Source organism: Amphiprion ocellaris, chromosome 9 (genome assembly GCF_022539595.1).
Source record: "Amphiprion ocellaris isolate individual 3 ecotype Okinawa chromosome 9, ASM2253959v1, whole genome shotgun sequence".
NCBI lineage: Eukaryota > Metazoa > Chordata > Actinopteri > Pomacentridae > Amphiprion > Amphiprion ocellaris.
Genome location: NC_072774.1, coordinates 22,464,648 through 22,485,439, shown reverse-complemented (window position 1 = coordinate 22,485,439; position 20,792 = coordinate 22,464,648). Strand labels below are relative to the sequence as shown.

The 20,792-nt window shown below is 41.3% G+C and overlaps 3 protein-coding genes across 5 annotated transcripts in view; 2 read left to right on the top strand and 1 right to left on the bottom strand.

Moving 5' to 3' along the window:
- flot1b (flotillin 1b) overlaps nt 1-1,865 on the bottom strand; it is a 7,587-nt gene extending 5,722 nt beyond the window's left edge. Inside the window, exons 1-2 of the mRNA XM_023271581.3 lie at nt 1,734-1,865; nt 352-402 (exon numbers count right to left, since the gene is read on the bottom strand). Of these exons, the coding sequence (XP_023127349.1) occupies nt 352-394 (43 nt within the window). The 5' untranslated portion in view covers nt 395-402; nt 1,734-1,865. The remainder of the gene's footprint in view (nt 1-351; nt 403-1,733) is intronic.
- A 1,581-nt stretch (nt 1,866-3,446) lies between these two features.
- On the top strand, nt 3,447-8,097 carry tubb5 (tubulin, beta 5). 2 transcript variants are annotated; one of them, XM_023271580.3, is made up of 5 exons: nt 3,447-3,607; nt 6,179-6,287; nt 6,545-6,652; nt 6,751-6,995; nt 7,117-8,097. In XM_023271580.3, exons 1-5 carry the CDS (start codon nt 3,551-3,553, stop codon nt 7,927-7,929), a joined length of 1,332 nt encoding a protein of 443 aa, XP_023127348.1. In that variant the 5' UTR covers nt 3,447-3,550; the 3' UTR covers nt 7,930-8,097. The 2 variants fall into 2 exon arrangements, with proteins under 2 accessions (XP_023127348.1, XP_023127347.1); XM_023271579.3 differs by having other exon boundaries at nt 6,542-6,652.
- A 1,355-nt stretch (nt 8,098-9,452) lies between these two features.
- On the top strand, nt 9,453-20,463 carry mdc1 (mediator of DNA damage checkpoint 1). 2 transcript variants are annotated; one of them, XM_023271577.3, is made up of 11 exons: nt 9,453-9,566; nt 10,068-10,205; nt 10,292-10,882; nt 10,981-11,047; nt 11,183-12,435; nt 13,349-16,434; nt 16,899-17,036; nt 17,997-18,179; nt 18,328-18,453; nt 18,967-19,077; nt 19,210-20,463. In XM_023271577.3, exons 2-11 carry the CDS (start codon nt 10,070-10,072, stop codon nt 19,414-19,416), a joined length of 5,898 nt encoding a protein of 1,965 aa, XP_023127345.2. In that variant the 5' UTR covers nt 9,453-9,566; nt 10,068-10,069; the 3' UTR covers nt 19,417-20,463. The 2 variants fall into 2 exon arrangements, with proteins under 2 accessions (XP_023127345.2, XP_023127343.2); XM_023271575.3 differs by having other exon boundaries at nt 10,969-11,047.
- Nucleotides 20,464-20,792: the final 329 nt, after the last annotated feature.

Genomic DNA, 20,792 nt, shown 5'->3' with positions numbered 1-20,792 from the left:
ACTCATAAACGGTTCAAAGACACAGTTCAACTTCCTATACTTATTACAACAATGTAAGTGACGCAATTCATTTAAAACAGCATGCACCCACACATTGTAGCAAGCTGGAAAATTCCGACCTTATTTCAACTTGTAAGTGGTGTAAATGCTGCGCAATCTCATCTCATGACAAAACATGGAAAAACTATAAAATTCACATGATGCGTTAAAACTTCACTCCAACGACCCACTTATAAAGCAATTATGGTACACTGGTGCAGTGACCTGTAGATTTTGACTTTCTCACTACAGTAAAAAATCACAGAGACTGGAGTGTTTTTATATTGTAAGAAATAATAATGCATTCATTACCAGACACCACCATGGCTTCGTTGGGTCCACACGTGTAGAACATCTTGAGTCCTAATGTGAGACAAAGAAATTATCTTTTAAAAGAAGGGAAAGGGCTGCACAGTACGTGGTGGTTAGCTATAGCCTTCCCCAGATCTTTCTGCATGGAGTCTGCATGTTCTCCCTGTGCATGCGTGGGTTTTCTCCGGGTACTCCGGCTTGCTCCCACAGTTCAAAAACATGTTCAGGTTAATTTGTAACTCTAAATTATAAGTGTGAATGTGAGTGTGATTGTTTGTCTCTATGTAGCCCTGTGACAGACTGGTGACCTGTCCAGGGTGTCCCCTGCCTTCGTCCCAAGCCAGCTGGGATAGACTCCAGCAACCCGTGACCCTAATGAGGATTAGGGGTGTATAGATAGTGGATGGATGGAAGAAGGGATATTGCTACAGTTATCAGTGGGTTAGACTTGGGTTCTCAAAATGCTTAGACTGGAGAACAGACATATTATAAAAAGATAACTAGATAATTGAACAGCAAACATAATATTTATTCCTGAATTATAGGAGCCACTGTCAATGTATACATAGACAATATAAAAAAGTCCAATGGACAACCTATTGTTGAACCCCATTCACCATTAGAATAGAATAGAATAGAATAGAACAGACACTTTATTGTCAACCAGAACATACAGTAGTTGGCGCACATTATGACTGAAATTTCGATGCAAAAAGCTCGTCATCGGACTGATAAAAAGCAAAAAAATTATTCTAAATAAAAAACAATTCCAGTGTATACATGTAGAAAAACTATATATATATATATATATATATATATATATATATATATATATATATATATATATATATATATATATATAATATTAAAATGTATAATATCGTTATAATACTATTTATTACCATTTTACTTTAGGTAACACCATCATCCAGGAAGCATTACACTCCAAACGTTGTTCAAATGTATTTCGAGACTTACTGATATTCACTCTTGTTTATAGTAGTAGTAGTTCACATGACTACAACTGGCATATGTCAACGTCTGTCATTTTAGCTTCCGTGTTTTCACTGGGAAACTCACCACTCCTCCCGCTCCTAACAACGTTATAACGGGGGTAATACTACGTGTTGTCAAATAGCAACTAGGGCATCAAAAAAATATATGTACTCCAATAATAACCACGCATAGATGTTAAATGTAAACTCGAATGACCTTAGTGAAAGAAAGCTAACTTGCATGCTAACGTTAGCTAGCTCTTAGGAGGCTACGGGGTATAATCTGGGTCCATAACATCCAAAACACCGTGGGAAAAAAAGCCGTTCAGTATTTTCGCTACAAACACACGATGTAACACAGTAAAGCAGTTGTTCAGACAAACTTACCGATATCCGGTCAGCACAACAGGCAACAACTTTTAAGAGTAATTCGAGATCGATGTTCTGTTTCCCGTAAGCTGGTATCACAAAAATGTCTGTTTGGAGAGAGAGGGAGGTGTTCACTGACCACGCCCATGTCCACCAGGATGATGACGTATGTCTGCTGCCAACTAGTGGCCGATGGGTGCAACTGCGCCTCCATTGTTGTGCTCATATTATCAATCACGTCTATGTGCACTGACATAAACATACAACAGATTTTGCACATTTCCGGAAATGTCAACAAAAACCAACATTTCAAACTTTGACTGACTGTACATTCTAACTTCACTGGTCTACCTCATTTACTGCTGCACTTTCTTTCTCTTTTCTTCTTACATACACTCTAATAACTTGTGTGCGATAATTTGCTACAGCCTCATCCTTTTGTATACAGGTGTTCTGGAAAATTTCATCTTGTGTATATAATGTTCTCTGCAATTTTTGCACTGTGTTGTTCATATACTCTTATATTGCGCTCATACCCCTGTCTTTTGAGCTGCTGTGATGGTGAACTTTCCCCACAAACATTATCTCATATATGTCAGTTCGTGTTCTGTAATTCTAAAACTACTGATAATTTGATCACTTTATAAACTGAATTTGCTCTTGTTTTTACACCCTCGCCTATTGGGATCAGAAGAATGGCTTAACACTCCACTGTCCTAATTTCAACTCTTATAGATTGGCATTGTTTCTCCTTAACAAATACATGCATGCAAATTCAACCATCAGCCACAACATTAAGACCACTGACAGGTGAATAACATCCATCACCTTGTCATAATGCAACGTTCTGTGGGGAAACTTTGAGTTCTGACATTCATGTAGCTGTTTGACATGTATCACCCACCTAAACATTGCAGGTGAAGCAACCCCCCATGGCAACAGCAGTCCTTGATGCCACCCTCAGCAGGACAATGCACCCAGAGATACTGCAAAAATTGCTCGGGAGTGGTCTGGTTAACATGACAGAGCAAAGCTGTTCACCCAGGTTCCACGCTCCCCAGATCCAAGTCTTATTGAGCTTCTGTGGGATGTGCCAGGATAAGCCTGATCTAGGTAGTTCCCACCCACAGAATCCACTGCCACCATCTCCCTAGAGGCCCTGTGTCCACGCCCCACTGTGCCAGAGGAGTTTTAGCACCATAAAGGGAACCAACACATTAGGAAGGTGGTCATAATGTTATGCCTGATTAGTGTATGTGCATACAAGTTGATTATTAGGATGTGTCAGTAGACATGTTATGGCAAAATTATACACACATAGACAAAAACGGCCAATATATAAAATTAAGGAACACCTGCTAAACTTGTGGTTCGTTTTCTCAAGTGTCCACAGGGCCATAAAACATAAAACTAGGATATTTCACTATAATACCAAAGGATCCTTTTTCTGCCGTCTGCTTCTCTCATTACAAGGAGATAAAGTGATGATTAGTCATTCTCCTCTGATCCCAAAAACAACTGTGATGCATCTTACTGGGTGTTTTTGCACACCAGCTGGTAAAAGTCTGTGTGATCTCTCTATTGCATTTCCACTCTGTGCTCTGCAGCAGCGTCGCTCCTCCCATCCATGAGTCTGTCGGTGTTCTCAGCCAATCCCCGGTGGCGGCAGCTGTGCCTCGGTGTGGCCCCGCCTGCTACCCATCCCCATCCCGTCTCTGGAAACGCTCCAACCTTATAAATCCATTGTCCGGTACGCTCGTACAAGTCTACGGTCGGCTTCCTCGCCCATCCACTAACGTTTTATTGCTCTTCGTTGTAAAACTTTTGCATCCATAATGAGGGAAATTGTGCACATCCAGGCCGGCCAGTGCGGTAACCAGATTGGTGCCAAGGTAAGATAACAAAACACTGAGAATTTATGTATAAATTGACAAAATTGTATTTTTCTGTCACACCACAGAGCTCTTACTGAGAACATTAAACCTGTAGCTGTCTGATTGTGCATTAAGACAAAGAGCACATTTGGCCTGTTGCTTCAATGAAAAATGATCCTTTTGTGGAAAAATATACATTTCAGTATTTAAACATCTCATCTATGAGAAAATAAAACGAACGGATAAGTAAAAGTCGGCTGTTTTGCTGGTGTTTCATTGAATCTTGTGCACTGCAGTAGGTGGGTGTGGAGCAGCGGACCGTGCAGTCAACTAACGGGAGAATAGGACTCTGGCGTCTCGACGGCTTTTTGTTCACAACACCGGGCGTGTCTAGATCCCAACACTCAATAGACTTCACGACACTGTGGGGAAAAGAAAGACAGACAGAAATTTTTATATATATATATATATATATATATATATATATATATATATATATATATATATATATATATATATATATATATATATATATATATATATATATATATATATATATATATATATATATATATATATATATATGTCTATTCTTTACTTACTGGAGCCCTTTATTCAGTGTAAACCGCAGCTGGTTTCTTTGTCTGGATCGGGCAGATATGACTGGTATTTCAGAAAATGACTGGGAGCTGGGATTAGAGGCCTACTTATTTTTTTTCCCCCAAATGACGAATGGATCAATATCCCATAATGATTAGATTTTATTTCTGCACACCGTTGAGGCAGACTGCAGTTTAGGCTGTTGAGAAAGCAGAAGAACTGCGGGAGGGTGTGGCATTGATAATTGGTCAAGAAAATAGAATTCCTCCCTTTTTACTACAGAGAATTAATTTCCTGAGAGACACCTTCTGCTGTTTTAGGATTAATATTCAGTCATTTTTGATTTTTGTCATTTTAAATTGAATTTTAATTTTATATTCCACATAAAATGAAGGTAAAGTCTGAATAATCACTGTATAAATCATCCACCCAGTCTGACAGAAATAATTGCAGTCTGCTACCAATGTCTTATGCCACCATTACTGTTATATCCTTTTGTTTTACAACTGATCATTTGTTCCAGACAGCATATGTTTAAGTCAGACTACCCAAACCCATGCAGGAATCCTGTCCCAGTATTCAGATTATACACTTTAGAGTTCACACTGACAAAAGCCCCTATTTTACAGCATGTAAATGTGAAAAACAGCCTTTCTTTGTAATCAATGTCTTTCCTCCCCCAGCCAAATTAGGAGTAGGGTGGGGGAGGAATAGCAGAAACAGCTGATGCACAGTGGGTGAAGTCGCTGTCTTCTCAGACAATGTGCAATTCTTGGCAAAAATCTTTGGAGAATAACTGTGGAAATAAACATAACACATGTCCTTTATCTGTAATTTTATTGATTTGTAAAAAAAAAACAACAAAAACTATTGAATCATAGAATCCCAGCTGCAGGAAATATTCATATAGGCTTAGGCAATTTTTGAGTTCAGTAAGTTCACTCCCCCCTTTTAAGCTCACAATTAAATTTCTGTCTTTTTGTTTTCCAAATCTGATGCTAAAATAATTCCTAGTGACCTGACAGTAAGCATCCTCATTTGTGTCCCTTCCCCTAGAACTCATTGACTCAGATGTCCAGTTGATTGACAGATTTGTTGAAGGGCTACATGGTGGTGAATTAGGTCAGGGTGTGGCATTGCTTTTCTGCTTATTGTCCTCATTCCTTCACTGTGATTATTTTCAGTATTTGCTGATAGCCATCTATTGCATCACTGTCAATTTCCCAGTTTTTCAGACGTTCTTTGCCATCTCTTTATGTTTCTTTGTTCTGCTTTGCTGCAATCTTCCTCATTATAAGACCACTCTGTCAATTTAGTTTTTCCTTGTTCTATTTAAATGTCATGATGCTTAGCTCACAGCTGACTCCTAATCACTTGAGTACTGAGCTGCTATACAGCCCGCTTACCCAGATTACTCTAAATCCTCCTATTGCTGCTGTTGGCAGAAAATCACAGGATATATTATAAAGAAATGTCCAAGTTGGAAAATGCCATGAAAATATATGCATGCAGATGACTTTCTCCAGTATAGTTCAGGCATAACAGCTTACTGGATTTCATGTTTGCACACTTTCAAAGTGTGGCCTTAAAGGAGTGGACAAGCAATGAATACAGATGTGTAGACAATCAGTGTTTTCAGTGTAGTGTGACTGCTTGCAAATTGAGTTTATTTTAGTTTGGCCTGCAGAGTGATCTGAAGCTTCTTTGTGCTCCATCCTTTGCCTTTAACATATGAAAGAACCGCATTCTGCTAAGTCATCAGTCAAAGACTATGTGAATATTAACAGCTGTGTTGTAGGAAAAAGGTTTAGACATGGCTTCTTGAAATGGGAAAAATCCTGTATCCTGTAATTTCCATAGTACAAAAATGCAAACCCACTGCTGTTTTACTCATTAAAAGTCTACAGTCCCACAAACTGCAGGCTAATGGATAGATGCATACTTATACTGCAAGTTACTGTCATGCGATGACCTCCATTTTGTCTGCAGTTCTGGGAAGTGATCAGTGATGAGCACGGCATCGATCCCACAGGGACGTACCATGGAGACAGTGACCTGCAGCTGGACAGGATCAGCGTTTACTATAATGAGGCTACAGGTTTGTTGTCTTCCTATCAACTGATTTTTAACATAAATAGGAGTATTTTATATGTACATATTTTAAGCTTTACAATTTGATTTCAAGTACAACAGTAGATATTTTATTACATTCATGTGTCTTCTCCCATTCACAGATTTGAATCAATTGTATATTGGTTATCCTGTGCAAATTACAAGACAATGTTTCCTGTGTTATTATTTAGCTGGTATACTTTTTTCTTCTCTCTCGTTCTTGTCCTCTTTCTCGTGGAGGAGGTAAATATGTGCCTCGGGCCATTCTGGTTGACTTGGAGCCTGGTACCATGGACTCTGTGAGGTCTGGACCATTTGGGCAGATCTTCAGACCTGACAACTTTGTGTTTGGTGGGTGGAATAAAGACATGACATGTTATTGAATGAATAAAGACTGTCATAAACACCAGAAGAGAAACGCTCATCTGTTGTCACTTCTTTCCTTTCAGGTCAGAGTGGTGCTGGAAACAACTGGGCCAAGGGTCACTACACAGAGGGAGCTGAATTGGTGGACTCAGTCCTGGATGTGGTCCGCAAAGAGTCAGAGAGCTGTGACTGCCTGCAGGGCTTCCAGCTCACTCACTCTCTTGGTGGTGGAACTGGATCTGGTATGGGAACTCTTCTCATTAGCAAGATCCGTGAGGAGTACCCTGACCGTATCATGAACACCTTCAGTGTGGTGCCTTCCCCCAAGGTAACATAGTTGTGTGACAGTACATTGGTTGTTTTTTGTTTTAATTTGAGTTCAGTTTTCCTCGGATTCGTCCTCTAAGATCATAAGACTAAATACAATGTGTGTATGTTTGCATCCCCAGGTGTCAGATACAGTAGTTGAGCCTTACAATGCCACCCTGTCAGTCCATCAGCTTGTAGAGAACACGGATGAAACCTACTGCATTGACAACGAGGCTCTTTATGACATCTGTTTCCGCACTCTGAAACTGACCACACCCACCTATGGAGATCTTAACCACCTGGTGTCTGCCACCATGAGTGGAGTCACCACCTGTCTGCGTTTCCCTGGTCAGCTCAATGCAGATCTGCGCAAACTGGCTGTAAACATGGTGCCTTTCCCTCGTCTGCACTTCTTCATGCCTGGTTTTGCTCCCCTGACCAGCAGGGGCAGCCAGCAGTATCGTGCCCTCACAGTCCCTGAGCTCACCCAGCAGGTGTTTGATGCCAAGAATATGATGGCTGCATGTGACCCACGTCATGGCCGCTATCTGACAGTCGCTGCCGTGTTCCGTGGCCGCATGTCCATGAAGGAGGTTGACGAGCAGATGCTCAATGTGCAGAACAAGAACAGCAGTTACTTTGTTGAATGGATCCCCAACAATGTCAAAACCGCTGTCTGTGACATCCCACCCCGTGGCCTCAAGATGGCTGTCACTTTCATTGGCAACAGCACAGCTATCCAGGAGCTGTTTAAGCGCATCTCGGAGCAGTTCACAGCCATGTTCCGTCGTAAGGCCTTCTTGCATTGGTACACAGGTGAAGGTATGGATGAGATGGAGTTCACTGAAGCAGAGAGCAACATGAATGACCTGGTGTCTGAGTACCAGCAGTACCAGGATGCCACCGCTGAGGAGGAGGGTGAATTTGAGGAGGAGGCCGAAGAGGATGCGTAAAGTTGAACATCTCAAGGTCAAGATATCATTGCCAAAACAAATAAAAATCAGGAACGACAACCAGTAACTAAGGAACCAACATAGTGTCAAGAGCATTGCTAGAATCAAACTTTAGCGTACAGTAGTTATCCCTTGTCATTCAATGCAAATAAAGTTGGCAAATGAAAACTGTTATCCTGTCATTCTTGCTTGCATGTAGATGAGTCATTTTTTTGATAGCACATCAACTACAATTCAGCCATTAAATTTCAATCAGTAGTTTCACATAATTGTAAAAGAATAAAAATCATGGGTGAGATCCATAGTTTTTTAGAAAGCACTGATGCATTCATTCACAGCTCGAAGGCCCCGTTCGAATCTTGGCCTGTTGGAGTTTGCATGAGTTTCTCCCTGTTCCTGCACACCTTCTCACCAGGTGCTCCAGCGTCAGTTATCAGTTCCATGTGCATCAAAGAATAAAATAGTCTAGTAAGAGGTTAAGTCCATCTAACCAATTACAACATAATAGTCAGGCCAGTTTTATTCATTCAGTTTTATCTTTGCACCAAGCCACATTCTCAAAACTATCCCAGCGTGGGCCAGCAGACATTCCTAAGAACATATGTTCATTGCTGCACCCTACCAGCAACTTAATAAAGCAGCAAACATGTTGGCTGATTAAAATACTACTCTTTGTATTTAAACCCACAGTATTATTTGGAATGCTTAAATGTTGGGGGATTTAAAAAACAAAACAAAACATAGATTTCATGTTCCTGAAATTGCATTAAAATTCCTCTAGAGAGTGCTACGTCACATAGAAATTCAGGATCTATCACCACCATCATGCTTTTTGCTTTGATGTTCATTGTAAGTAGTTTTACTATATTTGTTTGGAGTCCTCTGAGAGTTGTAACATAACATTAAATACACGTAAAATGAGTTGCTGGACTTTTAGTTCTGCCACATAAACGTTATGCTTTCTTTATGGTTGGTTAAATATGTTAAATGAGAGATATGAAACACAAAGCTAAATTGTGTGAACTACTTTTTCACACCAGAACCTGTTTCAGGACAAGGCCTCAATAATGGTGCCCACGTTATCATATTTGTGTGTTTTTGCTGCCTTATAACATTCCTATTGTTATAATTTACGTAACCCAGAGATCAAACCTTGTGTCAATGATGTTATTTTATATGAACAAAGTGAAAATTAATTTGTAGTTACAACTTAAACATGTGAAAGACTGAACAGCATTTGGCAGCAAAATAAGCCTGAAAGGTTTTTTTTTTTTGTTTGTTTTTTTAGAAAAACGGCCCTAAACTAGTGAATGCTACACTTATGAGTAAATGTGATTATTTTATTTACTCATGCTATTTATACAATTCTCGCGGGCCTTACAAATCTGTGTAATAATACTACTACCTCCCACTCAGCCAGTCTACGTGGATGTACGGCGCGGAATTTCATTTTTTGGTCCTATCAGAGACGTCTTAAGAGTTTCGACTAACCAATGGCAGCGGAGTCCATTATGAGTGACAGTTGCTTCAGCCAATCGCTTGCATTAAACACGCCTTTTTGGGTGCGCGATCAGGTCTTTCCGGATATGCATGTACTTTTTGTTTATCTCCACTTGGACGAGCCAAGGCAAGTTAAGGTGGGCAGAGTTGTACCAAATAATGTTTGATTTTGGAATACATGCCTAGTTTGCAATATATATGAATGTTAGAAAAGTTATGTCGTGATATTAAGTCGTTATATTGACGTTTGAATTCCCCAAAACTAGCAGGTGACAGTTTTGTTTTCACGTCAGTTTGAAGTGGGATTGCTGCAATGTGATTTTGCTGAAAATATTCATACAGTTTTGATAAAAATTGTTATCAGCGTTGCTTAACGCGCCATCGATCATTGTCACAAATCAAATAATAGCAAGAATACAACGGAAATGTACCGTTGACCTGTTAACAGTCCACGATGAACGTTAAGTTAAGGTTAGATTGTGAATTAGCCACTCAGGCTAACGTTAGCTGCATGGAACTGCTTACCAATACTTAAGCATACAAGGCTTTGTGGGTGAAACTAGACGGTCACATTACAGTCTAAAAGGCAAATTTATCAGTGTATATGCATAGCAGTAATTTTGTCTTGGCGTCGTTAGACATGGATGCTACGCAGATGATCAGTGACTCAACCTTGGAGTCTGATGAGGAAGAAAATGAAGAGACCAGTGACAATCCGAGGGGACGACCTGTGGCCAAACTGTGCGTCTTAAAAAACGAACATATCTCTGAGACAGGTGATTGTTAATTTACACAGACTGTCAGACATGCATGATCGCCCTTGGCTATGTATTTCTCATAATAAATTCTCTCTACCACCCAGAGTTGCCCCTTTTTTTGGGAGATAATGTGCTTGGCCGTGACCCCAACACCTGCACCCTGCCCTTGTCAGCGGCCTCAGTGTCCAAGCAGCATGCAATCATCTGCATCTCAGTCTACAGGGGAAGAGGTTGTCACACTGAAGATCAGATGGAGGCTTTGCTTTGGGACCTAGGGAGCACCAATGGGACCCGTAAGGGCCGCTTAAAGCTGACTCCTAATGTACGCTATGCCCTCAGTGGAGGTGACAGTGTGGTGGTGGCGGACATCCCATGTCAGTATGTCATCTGCGGCGCGGATTCAGTAGTGTCTTCTCAAGAGGACACGAGGACTCCAGTGAGCAGAAATCCGAGTGTGAAGGCCAGGGTGACAGATGATTTGAGAGTAAGGGAAGGCGACACATGCACAGGCAGTGAAAAACGTGTTAATGGAGGTACAAAGCCCAGGGTTTCACAAACAAAGACTCTTGTCAGAGCCAGTTGCCTGTCCTTTGAGCAAACTCCAACCCACCCTCAGCAGACCTTGGTCCCAGAATCTGACTCAGACTCAGATGGCGAAACAGCGGGAGGAGGAGAAAGAAGATGCGTGGCTCTTGGTATGTAAATTGAGTAAACAGTCAGAGAGGTGAAGCTCCATTTTTGTATCTGATGCTTTATAACTCATCTTTATTCTCTTTTGCAGTGTCTGATTCAGACTCCCACAAGTCCAGTCCCATTTGTTCCACATTTTTGAGTCCCACAAATAAAGTCATTCCTGAAAGGTATGTATGTAACAAACAGCTTTTTAAATTATATGTATATTTCCAGTGCTAACATAACCAGTCCCTATCTGCCACATTTTTTCCAACTTTCCCCTGATTGTAGTACTCATCACCTTGTTTTCCACTGTTTTACAGTGAAGATGAAAGTCCCATCACGCCATCATCCTCCACTAAAAATAGACCATGCAAACATGTCAGCCTCAGCACTGAGGAGACAGATGTAGATTTGGGGCGACATCAGCTGAAGAAAAAAGTGACACTTGTACTTGTGGATGACAGTGAAGCAGAGGAAGAAGAGGAGGAAGAAAGAGCAGCACAACGAGCGACAAAGTCCAAGGAAAGTGGAGAAAATGTCACAATGAAACAGGAAAGCAATGGTTGTACAGGGAAAGATGAATTGCCTGTGTCTACACCAGCAGTCTCCACAGATTGCACTCCTGCTTTTGACATTGACAGTGACACTGATATGGAGGAAGAGGAGGAAGGGGTGGCGTCTGCAGGACCTTCAACTTTGAATACAAACCAACAAGTTGATCAGCCACCAAATACAGTTCAGTTTCACATGGATAGTGACACAGATATTGAAGAGGATCATGATATGCTTGGTAAAGTTCCCAAAACCCTGCCCTCCTCTAATGAGAATACCAAACCTCCTCACTGTAGTTTGGTCATTCAGTCAGAGGACATCAGCACAGACAGTAACACTGATGTGGATGAAGATGCTGCTGTTTTGACGGATGCTGCCATGAAAGCAAAACCAGCATCATCTCAGATCGCACAGATCGCTGACTCTGCTTCTTCAATGCAAATACATGATTTCCACCTAGACAGCGACACAGATGTTGATGAGGAGGAGGAAGAAGGTGAATGTGAAACTGAAAAAACAGATGAAACAGTCAACAAATTAGATATGAAAGTCATAAGGCCTGAATCTGCTGCTGCTGCTCCTCACAGCCTGCATCTAGATGCAGATGATGAAGCTATCCCTGCCTCTACCATTAGTGAACCCACAGTAGCTGCTGCTGTCAGAGAATCGTGCAGCAGTGCAAATGCAGGAGCTGTTTTGGATACTCTGTCTGACGGTGATACCGATGTGGAAGATAATCCTCCCGTGGGTGTACCGGCTGCTGTCACAACATGTAAAACGTCAGAGGCTCTTCAGTCAGATTCGGGTGCTGACACGGATGTGGATGAATCTAGCATGCCTCCTGCTGGGGACAGGGCCCATCTTCCTCACCTTAGAGTGGACAGTGACAAAGATGTAGAGGATAAGGAGGCTGGCATTAAAGAGGCAGGGGAGGACCAGATTCCTAGCCTGCACAGAGAAAATACACCTGGGTTTCTGGTTCCACTTCTGCCGAACTGCTCTACTCCTATACAGCTGTCAGGTAATCATTCACTCTGTGTTCAGATGAGAACTAAATGGAACAAATTCAGGCTACAACTAGGTGATGTGTTCTTATAGGTCCAAACAGTCCAAACAAACCCTAACGATGCTAACATATATGACATAGACAAGCACTGAACCTTCAAACTGAACAAGTAGGAACCGAAGGACCTATTGTCATTTTTGCTTGAAAAATTCAACTATTTAGTTGCAAATGGATTTTCTGTTGATTGACTAATTCATTACTTAATTAACTGACTAACTTTTCATTTATTTCTTTGCTCTGAAAGAAATGACATTCAGTTATAAATTATTACTGTTTAAAAAAATGTTCTCTTTTATTGTAGCAGTATTTAATGTGTACTTTCATTACGATAAGTTTATGCATTTTGTGAATACTTTATTCATTTGCTCAATGCAGCAGTGTTAACTGCACAAGCAAACTGGACAACCACTGTGTTGAAGAGAATGATACAGATGTAACATTTGATTAATAAAACCACTTCATGCATGGCGGTGGTGCAGTGGTTAGAATGGGTGCCTCATGGCTAGAAGGTCCAAGGTTTGATTCCTAACCTGGACTGGTGACATGTCCAGGATACCTTTGGCCTAGTCAGCTGGGGATAGGCCCCCATGACCCTACAGCAGATAAAGCGGTGTATAGGTAATGGATTGATGGACAAGCTTGTCCTGTTATCGTGGACTATTTAATTCACAAATACAGTTATTTTCAAGATGAGATAAAAGTTAGTTAGAACTATGGCTTTTGCAGTTCCTTCTTCAGGTCCATTTAGACGTGAGCAAATTGTTTTTAAAACTCTATAAAGTGTCTGTTTATGAAATAGTAGGGATATCGTAGAGAAAATATATCTTTGACGTTAAATTTACTGTATGTTGTCATCTTTGTCTCCCAGCTGCATCATCTGGAGAACTGTCTTCCTGTTCAGACATCCAGGAAGATGTGGACTTTGCTGTGGCTGAGACGCAGGTCTTTGCACTTGAGGCTTCCGATTACAAAGAAGACCAGTCCAGCAGCAGGGGGGAATCTTTACAGCTGGGATTATCTGACAGCAGCCACCTACAGTGTCACAACCAAACTCTGGCCACAGAGGCCACTCAGCCTTTTTTCTCTGTGGAAGGAGATGTGATTTCAGAAGCTACCAATACATGTGCAGCCGTCTCAACTGCAGACGGACTCTCAGCAGAGGATGACTTACACTTGGAGGTTACGGAGGCCCATGCAGAAAATGAGGACTCTGATAGATGTTCAGTTGCATCTAAAAATGTAGAAAGTCAGTCAGATTTGGCCCTAGAGGCAACACAAGCATATATTTCAGTACTTGACAGTGATCCAGATGACAATACAAACCAAGATGAGGGACAGAACACTCCTGCTACTGAGACACCTCCCATTGTATCTGCTTTTGCTTTTGCTGAAACCCAACTAATGCCTTTCCATGTTGAAGAGCAAAGTTTGGCAGTGGACAATTCTGTTTGCTCGGTACAGCAAGTGAACCCCAGAACACAGACTAAAATGGAAGAGAGGGAAGAAAATGGGAAGGACGCTCACCCACAGGAGAGGAACCACAGTGAAGCTCAGTATATGGCCGCAACTCAGCCTATCTGTACAAGTAGCAATGAAGAAAGCGATGACGATTCATTGCCAGGTCCAAGAAGAAGAAAAGCAAAGCCGCTGCAGCTTTCAGAGGAACAAACACAATGCCTCATTGATTCTAATGCTGATGGAAGTCAGGCCACCGCTATAAGTGAAGATCATGAAAGTGGCGATATGGACTTAAAGCCAGGTCCCAAAAAACAGAAAACGAAGCAACTTGAAGAGGAGACACAGCCTCTCACAAGTTCTGAAGTCTCTACTGTTGAATCCCAGTCCTTACATACAAACTCATTACAACTTGAAGATGGGAAAACACAGCCTTCCACTAGTTCTAACATCTCTGCTGTAGAAACCCAGCAAATAGTGACAAGTAAAGAACAGGACAGTGATGGTCCACAAAGAAGAACAGTAAAGCAGCTTCATCTTACAGAAGACAACAGACAACATTCCGAGCTCTCCGCTGCTGAAAACCAACCGATAGCTACATGTGAAGATGATGCTGCAGACTCAATGCTGGGCCCACGAAAACGGAAAGCAAAGCATCTTGAAGACAAGACACAGCTCCTCACTAGTAATGAAGTCTTTGCTGATGACGACTCTGTTCCAGTTCTGCCAAAAAGAAAAGCTACATTGCAACTTGAGAAAGAGGAGACACAGTCAGAGATGTCTCCTGTTGATACTCAGCCTTTAAAGACAACAACTGGCCTTAAGTCTCAGAAAAGAAAAAGGATAGAATCTACAGCAGAAACCACTAGAGCCAGTGCTAGAAATTTAAGAACATCAAGATCAAGAGAAGGGGAAGAGCAGGCAGAGTGTTCTGTACCTCCAAAGAGACAGACAAGAGGAGGGGATAAATCCTTGCAAAACACCAAAGAATTCCGAGGAAAAGCCAGGTCTGATGATGATAAAAACGGGGAAGAGGTAAAGCAGGCAAAGCAGGCCCGAGGAAGAAAAAATACGAGGCAACAGAAAGATGACAATGAAGAGAAAGAAATGCTTGGAATGGAAGGAAATACACATACTGTAAATAAAAGCAAACAAAAAGAAGGGAAACAACAAGAGAGAGAAAAGACTGAGAAGGAAGCGAAGGAGACTGTTGGAAGAAAAGAGGAACAGGAGGAGACTGAGAGGCAGGATGGGAGGGAAGAAAAAGAAAAAATTGAAAATGAAAGAAAAGTAAATAAAGAAAAATCTCAACAGGAAAACGAGGAGGAAGTTAAGCCCAAAGCACCTGCACGAAGTCGAAGATCTACCCGAGCTATGGCTTCCCAGCATCCACCACAGAATGAACAAGACTCAACCGCATCAACCAATGATGATTTCCCAGCAAGGAGAACCAGATCTCGCTCAAACTCCTCCAACTCAATTAGCTCAGAGAGGTCAGTCTCAAGTGTCAACACCCAGGAGTCCAAGGGAAGTGGCCGAGGGAGAGGAGCGAAGACACCCAGTAAGTCGCCTCAGGCAGCCATTGTCAGAACTAGCTATCGAAGAGCAACGGTGGCTGCAGGGCCGACAGAACAGGACAGCAGTGATGTTCTTCCTCAGAGACTCCTTTCAAAGAACAACTCGTCCAACTCCCGTAGTCCTGAGGTTTCCAGCTGCAGTGTGAGGTCTCTAAACAGAGGAAGAAGAGGGAGGAAAGCAGAACCTGACCCAGACTTCATCCCTGCTGTTACTCATCACAGTGATCAGAATTCAGCTTCCAAACTGACAGCCAGAGGCAGGAAGAGCAGGAGACTAGAGGGATCTTCCAGTGAGGTACTCAGTGGAAATGAGAAAGAAAAGGCAGACTCCCAGCAAACTAGGACCACTAGAGGGCGACAGCATTCTGAATGTGCAGCAGCAGATGAGACAGACCAATCACCTCATCAGGAAGGATGTGCCAGTGAGGAATTGCTTTTGCCTAAAAGGAATGTCAGGGGCAGGAGTCAAAAAGCAGTGAGGAGTGAAGCTGTGGAGGAATCAGTAACTTCTACAGCCAGTGGTGACAGGGCTAAAAACAGAGGCAGAGGAAGGAAGACTGAACTGAAGGCAAATACAGGAGCAGACTACGGTCAAAGCACTAGCATTTCCAAAGGAATGGATGAAACCCCAAATACAGAAGCAGCAGATGAAGAAGGGAAAAATAAAACAGAGATTCCTGCTGCTATCCAAGTGAAGAGCGCAAGTAGTACACCCAGTACTCAAGCAAAGAAGAATGCAAAAGATTTTCAGCCTGAAATGGAGGTGAAAGAGAGTGAAACAATACAGGTGCAGACTGTTGAAAAGAGACCCAGGAGTCGGCCTTCAGCATTGCAGAAAGAAAGAAAGAAGAATGAAGGGCTGGAAGAAAGTGAAGCATCTGTCACTTCCACGAGCCAGAATTCAAATGAGGACACAACAGAGGTGACTTAATTATGTCGTCCTTAAATGCGCACTGGATAAGTTATGGTCTTAGAAGTTGTAGTTTTGATTGAAACAGAGATATATTAAGGGTGAAATAGAAATTACACAAAGTGGAAAGCTGAGTAGTATATAATTAATGTATGGGAATTTCTGTTCCCGTAAAGTAATGCTTTTACCTCAGTGCATTTGTCTCTGAGTCAGCCTTTCCAGTCACCGTAATCTCTTACATCTGTTTCCTCCACTGTTCCACAACAAGAGCAGTCCAGCGTGCTCTGCATCACCAATAATTCACTAATGAATTAAGTGGTTCTGTGATTACCCAGTCACTTCCTACTCTTCCATTTTATGGTCTTTCTTTACTCCTGATCCTCATCTTCTGTATGTATTCCATGATTTGCCATTGTTTATCTTAATTCTTGCAATGTTTAGCTCATTTCCCCCCTACCTTTTTTCCTGTCTTTCAGCCCCAGACGCCAATCAGCAGTCGATCTCGGAAAAGGCAAGCTTTTGCAGACTCCTCTCCTGTGGCAAAGTCTCCACGCCACTCCTCTGCTTCCCCAGCAGCTACTGGTCGACTACGAGTTCCAAGCCTGGCCTACAAGGTCTGTATTCTGTCTCTGTAAACCTGTGGGCTGTTCTTCAAAAAAACATGTGCAAGGCTATCTGGTTGTAGCAATAAACATACTAGAACGGTAGTATTATGAAAATATTCTCACACTTTTTCATTGAATAGAATGAGGTGATTTATATCACTTGGAGATGGAGCCAAACTTGATAAGCCCAACTTAGCATAGATATCAGAAGTGGGGGAAACAACTTGGATCTCTCTAAAATTCAAAAACACTCCTATCAACACCTTTAAAGCTGACTAGTTAAAACACTGTTCATCTTTGTTTAATCCTCACAGAAGCAGTTAAAATGACAAGTTGTGGTTTAGTAAGGAGTTGTGTCTCTGCAACATCATGTTGAGAATGGAGCTTTGAGGGTCTGCACTATGACTAGTTAGTTGTTTATACGTGTCTTTGTGTAGACTGGTAAACTATAGAGGTGCTAATTGGTCTGTTTTCCAGGTTAGTTACTTCCTCATGTTTCCACTTTTTATGCTAAAGTAAGCTAACTGCCTGGCCACTCTAAATCCACACATAATTGAGAGCTATGACTGGTGTTTATCTTCTCAAGTCAGCCTTATGAACAACAACCAGATTTCCCAAATCATAAATGCAATGTTTAGAGTTAGAGCTGTATAACCTATCTCTGCAAAATCATTTTTTTCCAAATGTTTGTGCAGGTGCAAGTAGTTGTTTTAAGCTTGGGTGTCACCAAATCACTGCTTAGTTTACCTTCAATCAAGAGGAATAATCATTCAGCTTCAATAAACTCCAAAAATGACTACAAAATGCATGAGGCAATGCGTGACAAGGCTGTAGTAACAGGAACTGCTGACACATGAAGTTCCCAAACTTATTTTCCACTGTCTCTTACCAGTAAATTTCAGATTACCAGAAACCTGTACAATTACACTGTTGTGATTTAACTTGGTTGTAAACCTGTTGTTTTTTCAGGTGTTGTTCACAGGGGTGGTAGATGAAGCAGGGGAGAAAGTGTTGGCTCGTTTAGGAGGCAGCATGGCTAAAGGCATAGCAGACATGAACTGTCTGGTGACCGATAAAGTGCGCAGGACTGTCAAATTCCTATGTGCTGTGGCTAAAGGTATCCCAATCGTCACCACAGACTGGCTGGAAAAGGTTAGTTTCTATAGCCAGAGCTGGAGATTTTGGTCTGCACTAGTTCTCTCTATAAATGTATGCAAAAGTATACACAAATGGTACAAACACACACAGAGACATACTCAAATAGAGTCTCCTCTCATCTTCTGTCTTGTCTGTGTCACAGAGTGGTAAAGCTGGAAGCTTCCTGTCTCCTAATGCTTTTGTTGTGAAGGATCCCGAGCAGGAAAAGAAGTTCACTTTCTGCCTGCAGGATTCCCTGAGGACTGCTAGCAGTCAGCCTCTCTTACAGGTATTCACTCCTGCTATTTATGTATGTGCATATATTTTTCTCTGAGAGGTTAGCAGTGTCACAATGATATTTCTCTTGGTGGATGGCACAGGGGTGGTTTACAATACTGAAGGTGAGAAATAGCAAGTCATGGTAGGAATGGACTGGAGTAATATTTGAATCATCTTCGGCATTACTTTAACCTCACACCCTTTTATTGTTAAGACTTTAATGGAGCAAAGTGTTTGTTATCATTACACTGTGGCTTATGGAAAGTCATTTAACATTTCCTGTTTATTTACAGGTTATGTTTTATGTATTGCGTTTCTGAGGCTGCACAGTTTCTCCAAGACTGAAGAGGAATAGTTTGATGAAACATAATACAGCTAAAATTAGTGTATAAACATGATACCAAACTCCATTCGACTTATGGATTTTTTTCACCTTGCAGAGATTAAACAAAAAATATATAGAGAGAAATCCTATTGTTTCCATGCTGTGTACTGTACCTGTTTTCCTCATTCTTTCTCTTAGGGATATAACATCCATGTCACAAAGTCAGTGAAGCCAGAGCCAGTTCACATGAAAGACATCATTTCCTCAAGTGGAGCTAATTTTCTCCCAAAGATGCCGACCAGTAATAAGGTGCCCATTGAGCTTAGAGCTGTTCTCGTATCTCACATAAAGTACATTGACATCAGATTGTGTTGTGCTGTCTTCACGTTATCATTCCAGTGTAAATCCTCTGTTGTTTTCTGTCACCTTTCTCTCTCTTAGCCTCATACTGTTGTGATTTCCTGTGAAGAGGACTGGCTGCTGTGTGGTCCAGCTGTATCCGCATCTATCCCCGTGGTCACTGCCGAGTTCATTCTCACAGGGATCCTACAGCAGAAACTTGATTTTCAGTACCACGAGCTCTCTCCACCTGCAGCTGCCCTGCAGTCTCCTGCAGGGGGCAAAGGAAGGGGCAGGAGGAAGACTTAGCATTGAAGACCTGCACAGTATGCCACTGTGTGTGTCAACATAACTGGCAGCAGCGGTGCTGTCCATTATTTGTAGATTCCCTTATGAATTTTACGTTGATGGGAACATTTGTGAGTCAGCTACTCGTCTAGACTAAAGAATGTATTTGCGTATGTACACTGCTAGTGCTGGAAGGATGAGTGTTGTTTTACTGACGGCTGGTAAATGTTTAAAAATGAATTTTACACTTTGCAAAAGAGTGATGTGACAAACCAAACATGGGGAGTTTAACAGACAGACAAGTTTTGGATGGATGCTGAAACCTTTCTTTAATCATGATGTCAAAAATCTACTTTCTGTACAGTCTTATCTTTTTATCTACACATGAAAAAATACAATTTTGCAAAGCTGTTGTAATGTTGCTGCTATGCAAGGTGAGATAAAATAGCTGTCCTTTCCTATCACTATCCCCATTTGCACAATAACAACAAGCAGAGTATAAATTACTGCTGCTCGGTTTTTTTTACATGTTCCAAGTGCTTAAGCTCTACCAGCTGGCTTGGCAGGTAACGTACTATGAACTGAGAGTTATAAAGATCATGTTAAGATAGCAGAATAGCTGTGCTGATGGGGTTTTCTTTTCAAATCCCCCAGCTATGGTGATGTATCTATGACAAAAGCTTGTTTACTGTCTTGTTAAGTGCATATTAGCTTTTATAGTGAGATCAACATGAACTTACCAGTATGTTTGCTGTTTCCTCGTCCATCGTCTCCATTAACCACCTACTCCATTAAGACTTCATCCAATCCTATTACCTTCAGGGAAAGCCAAATACAATTATAGGTAACTGACTGCTGCTACATCAATATCTTATGGCGTTCCCATCCATTTATGAACTGTCTGTGGACTTCATGTGTACATGTCTTTGTGTTTTAAAAGACTGGTATACACAAATCACATTTGGTTTTCTCTCATGACCCACAGCAAACTTTTTTCCATGTTCTTCCTGGTGTAACTTTTAATTTGCTAATGACATTTACTAATAAAAACAATACATATTTTCTTTATGTGGATGTTTTAATTTTTTTAAAACTTCATATTACTGGTATTTGCACCTCATAGAATCCAATATGAAATTTAAGTTATGACCCAAATGTGGAAAAACAAGAAGATTTTAGCCAAATCTTGTGAGTGGATGGCTGCACAGTTCAAAAAGGAAGTATTTTAATGGACCTTGCATTGAGTTTAAGTTTGCTTTTTAGATTGTCCTGAACAGTCAACACATCTCAGCTTATTTATTTTTATGATTGTTACTAGGAAAGTAGAATTTCTGCTTGGTGACCTCAGCAACTTGGGGCACCAAGCTGAAATCCTACTTTCCTAGTGCCATTGTGAC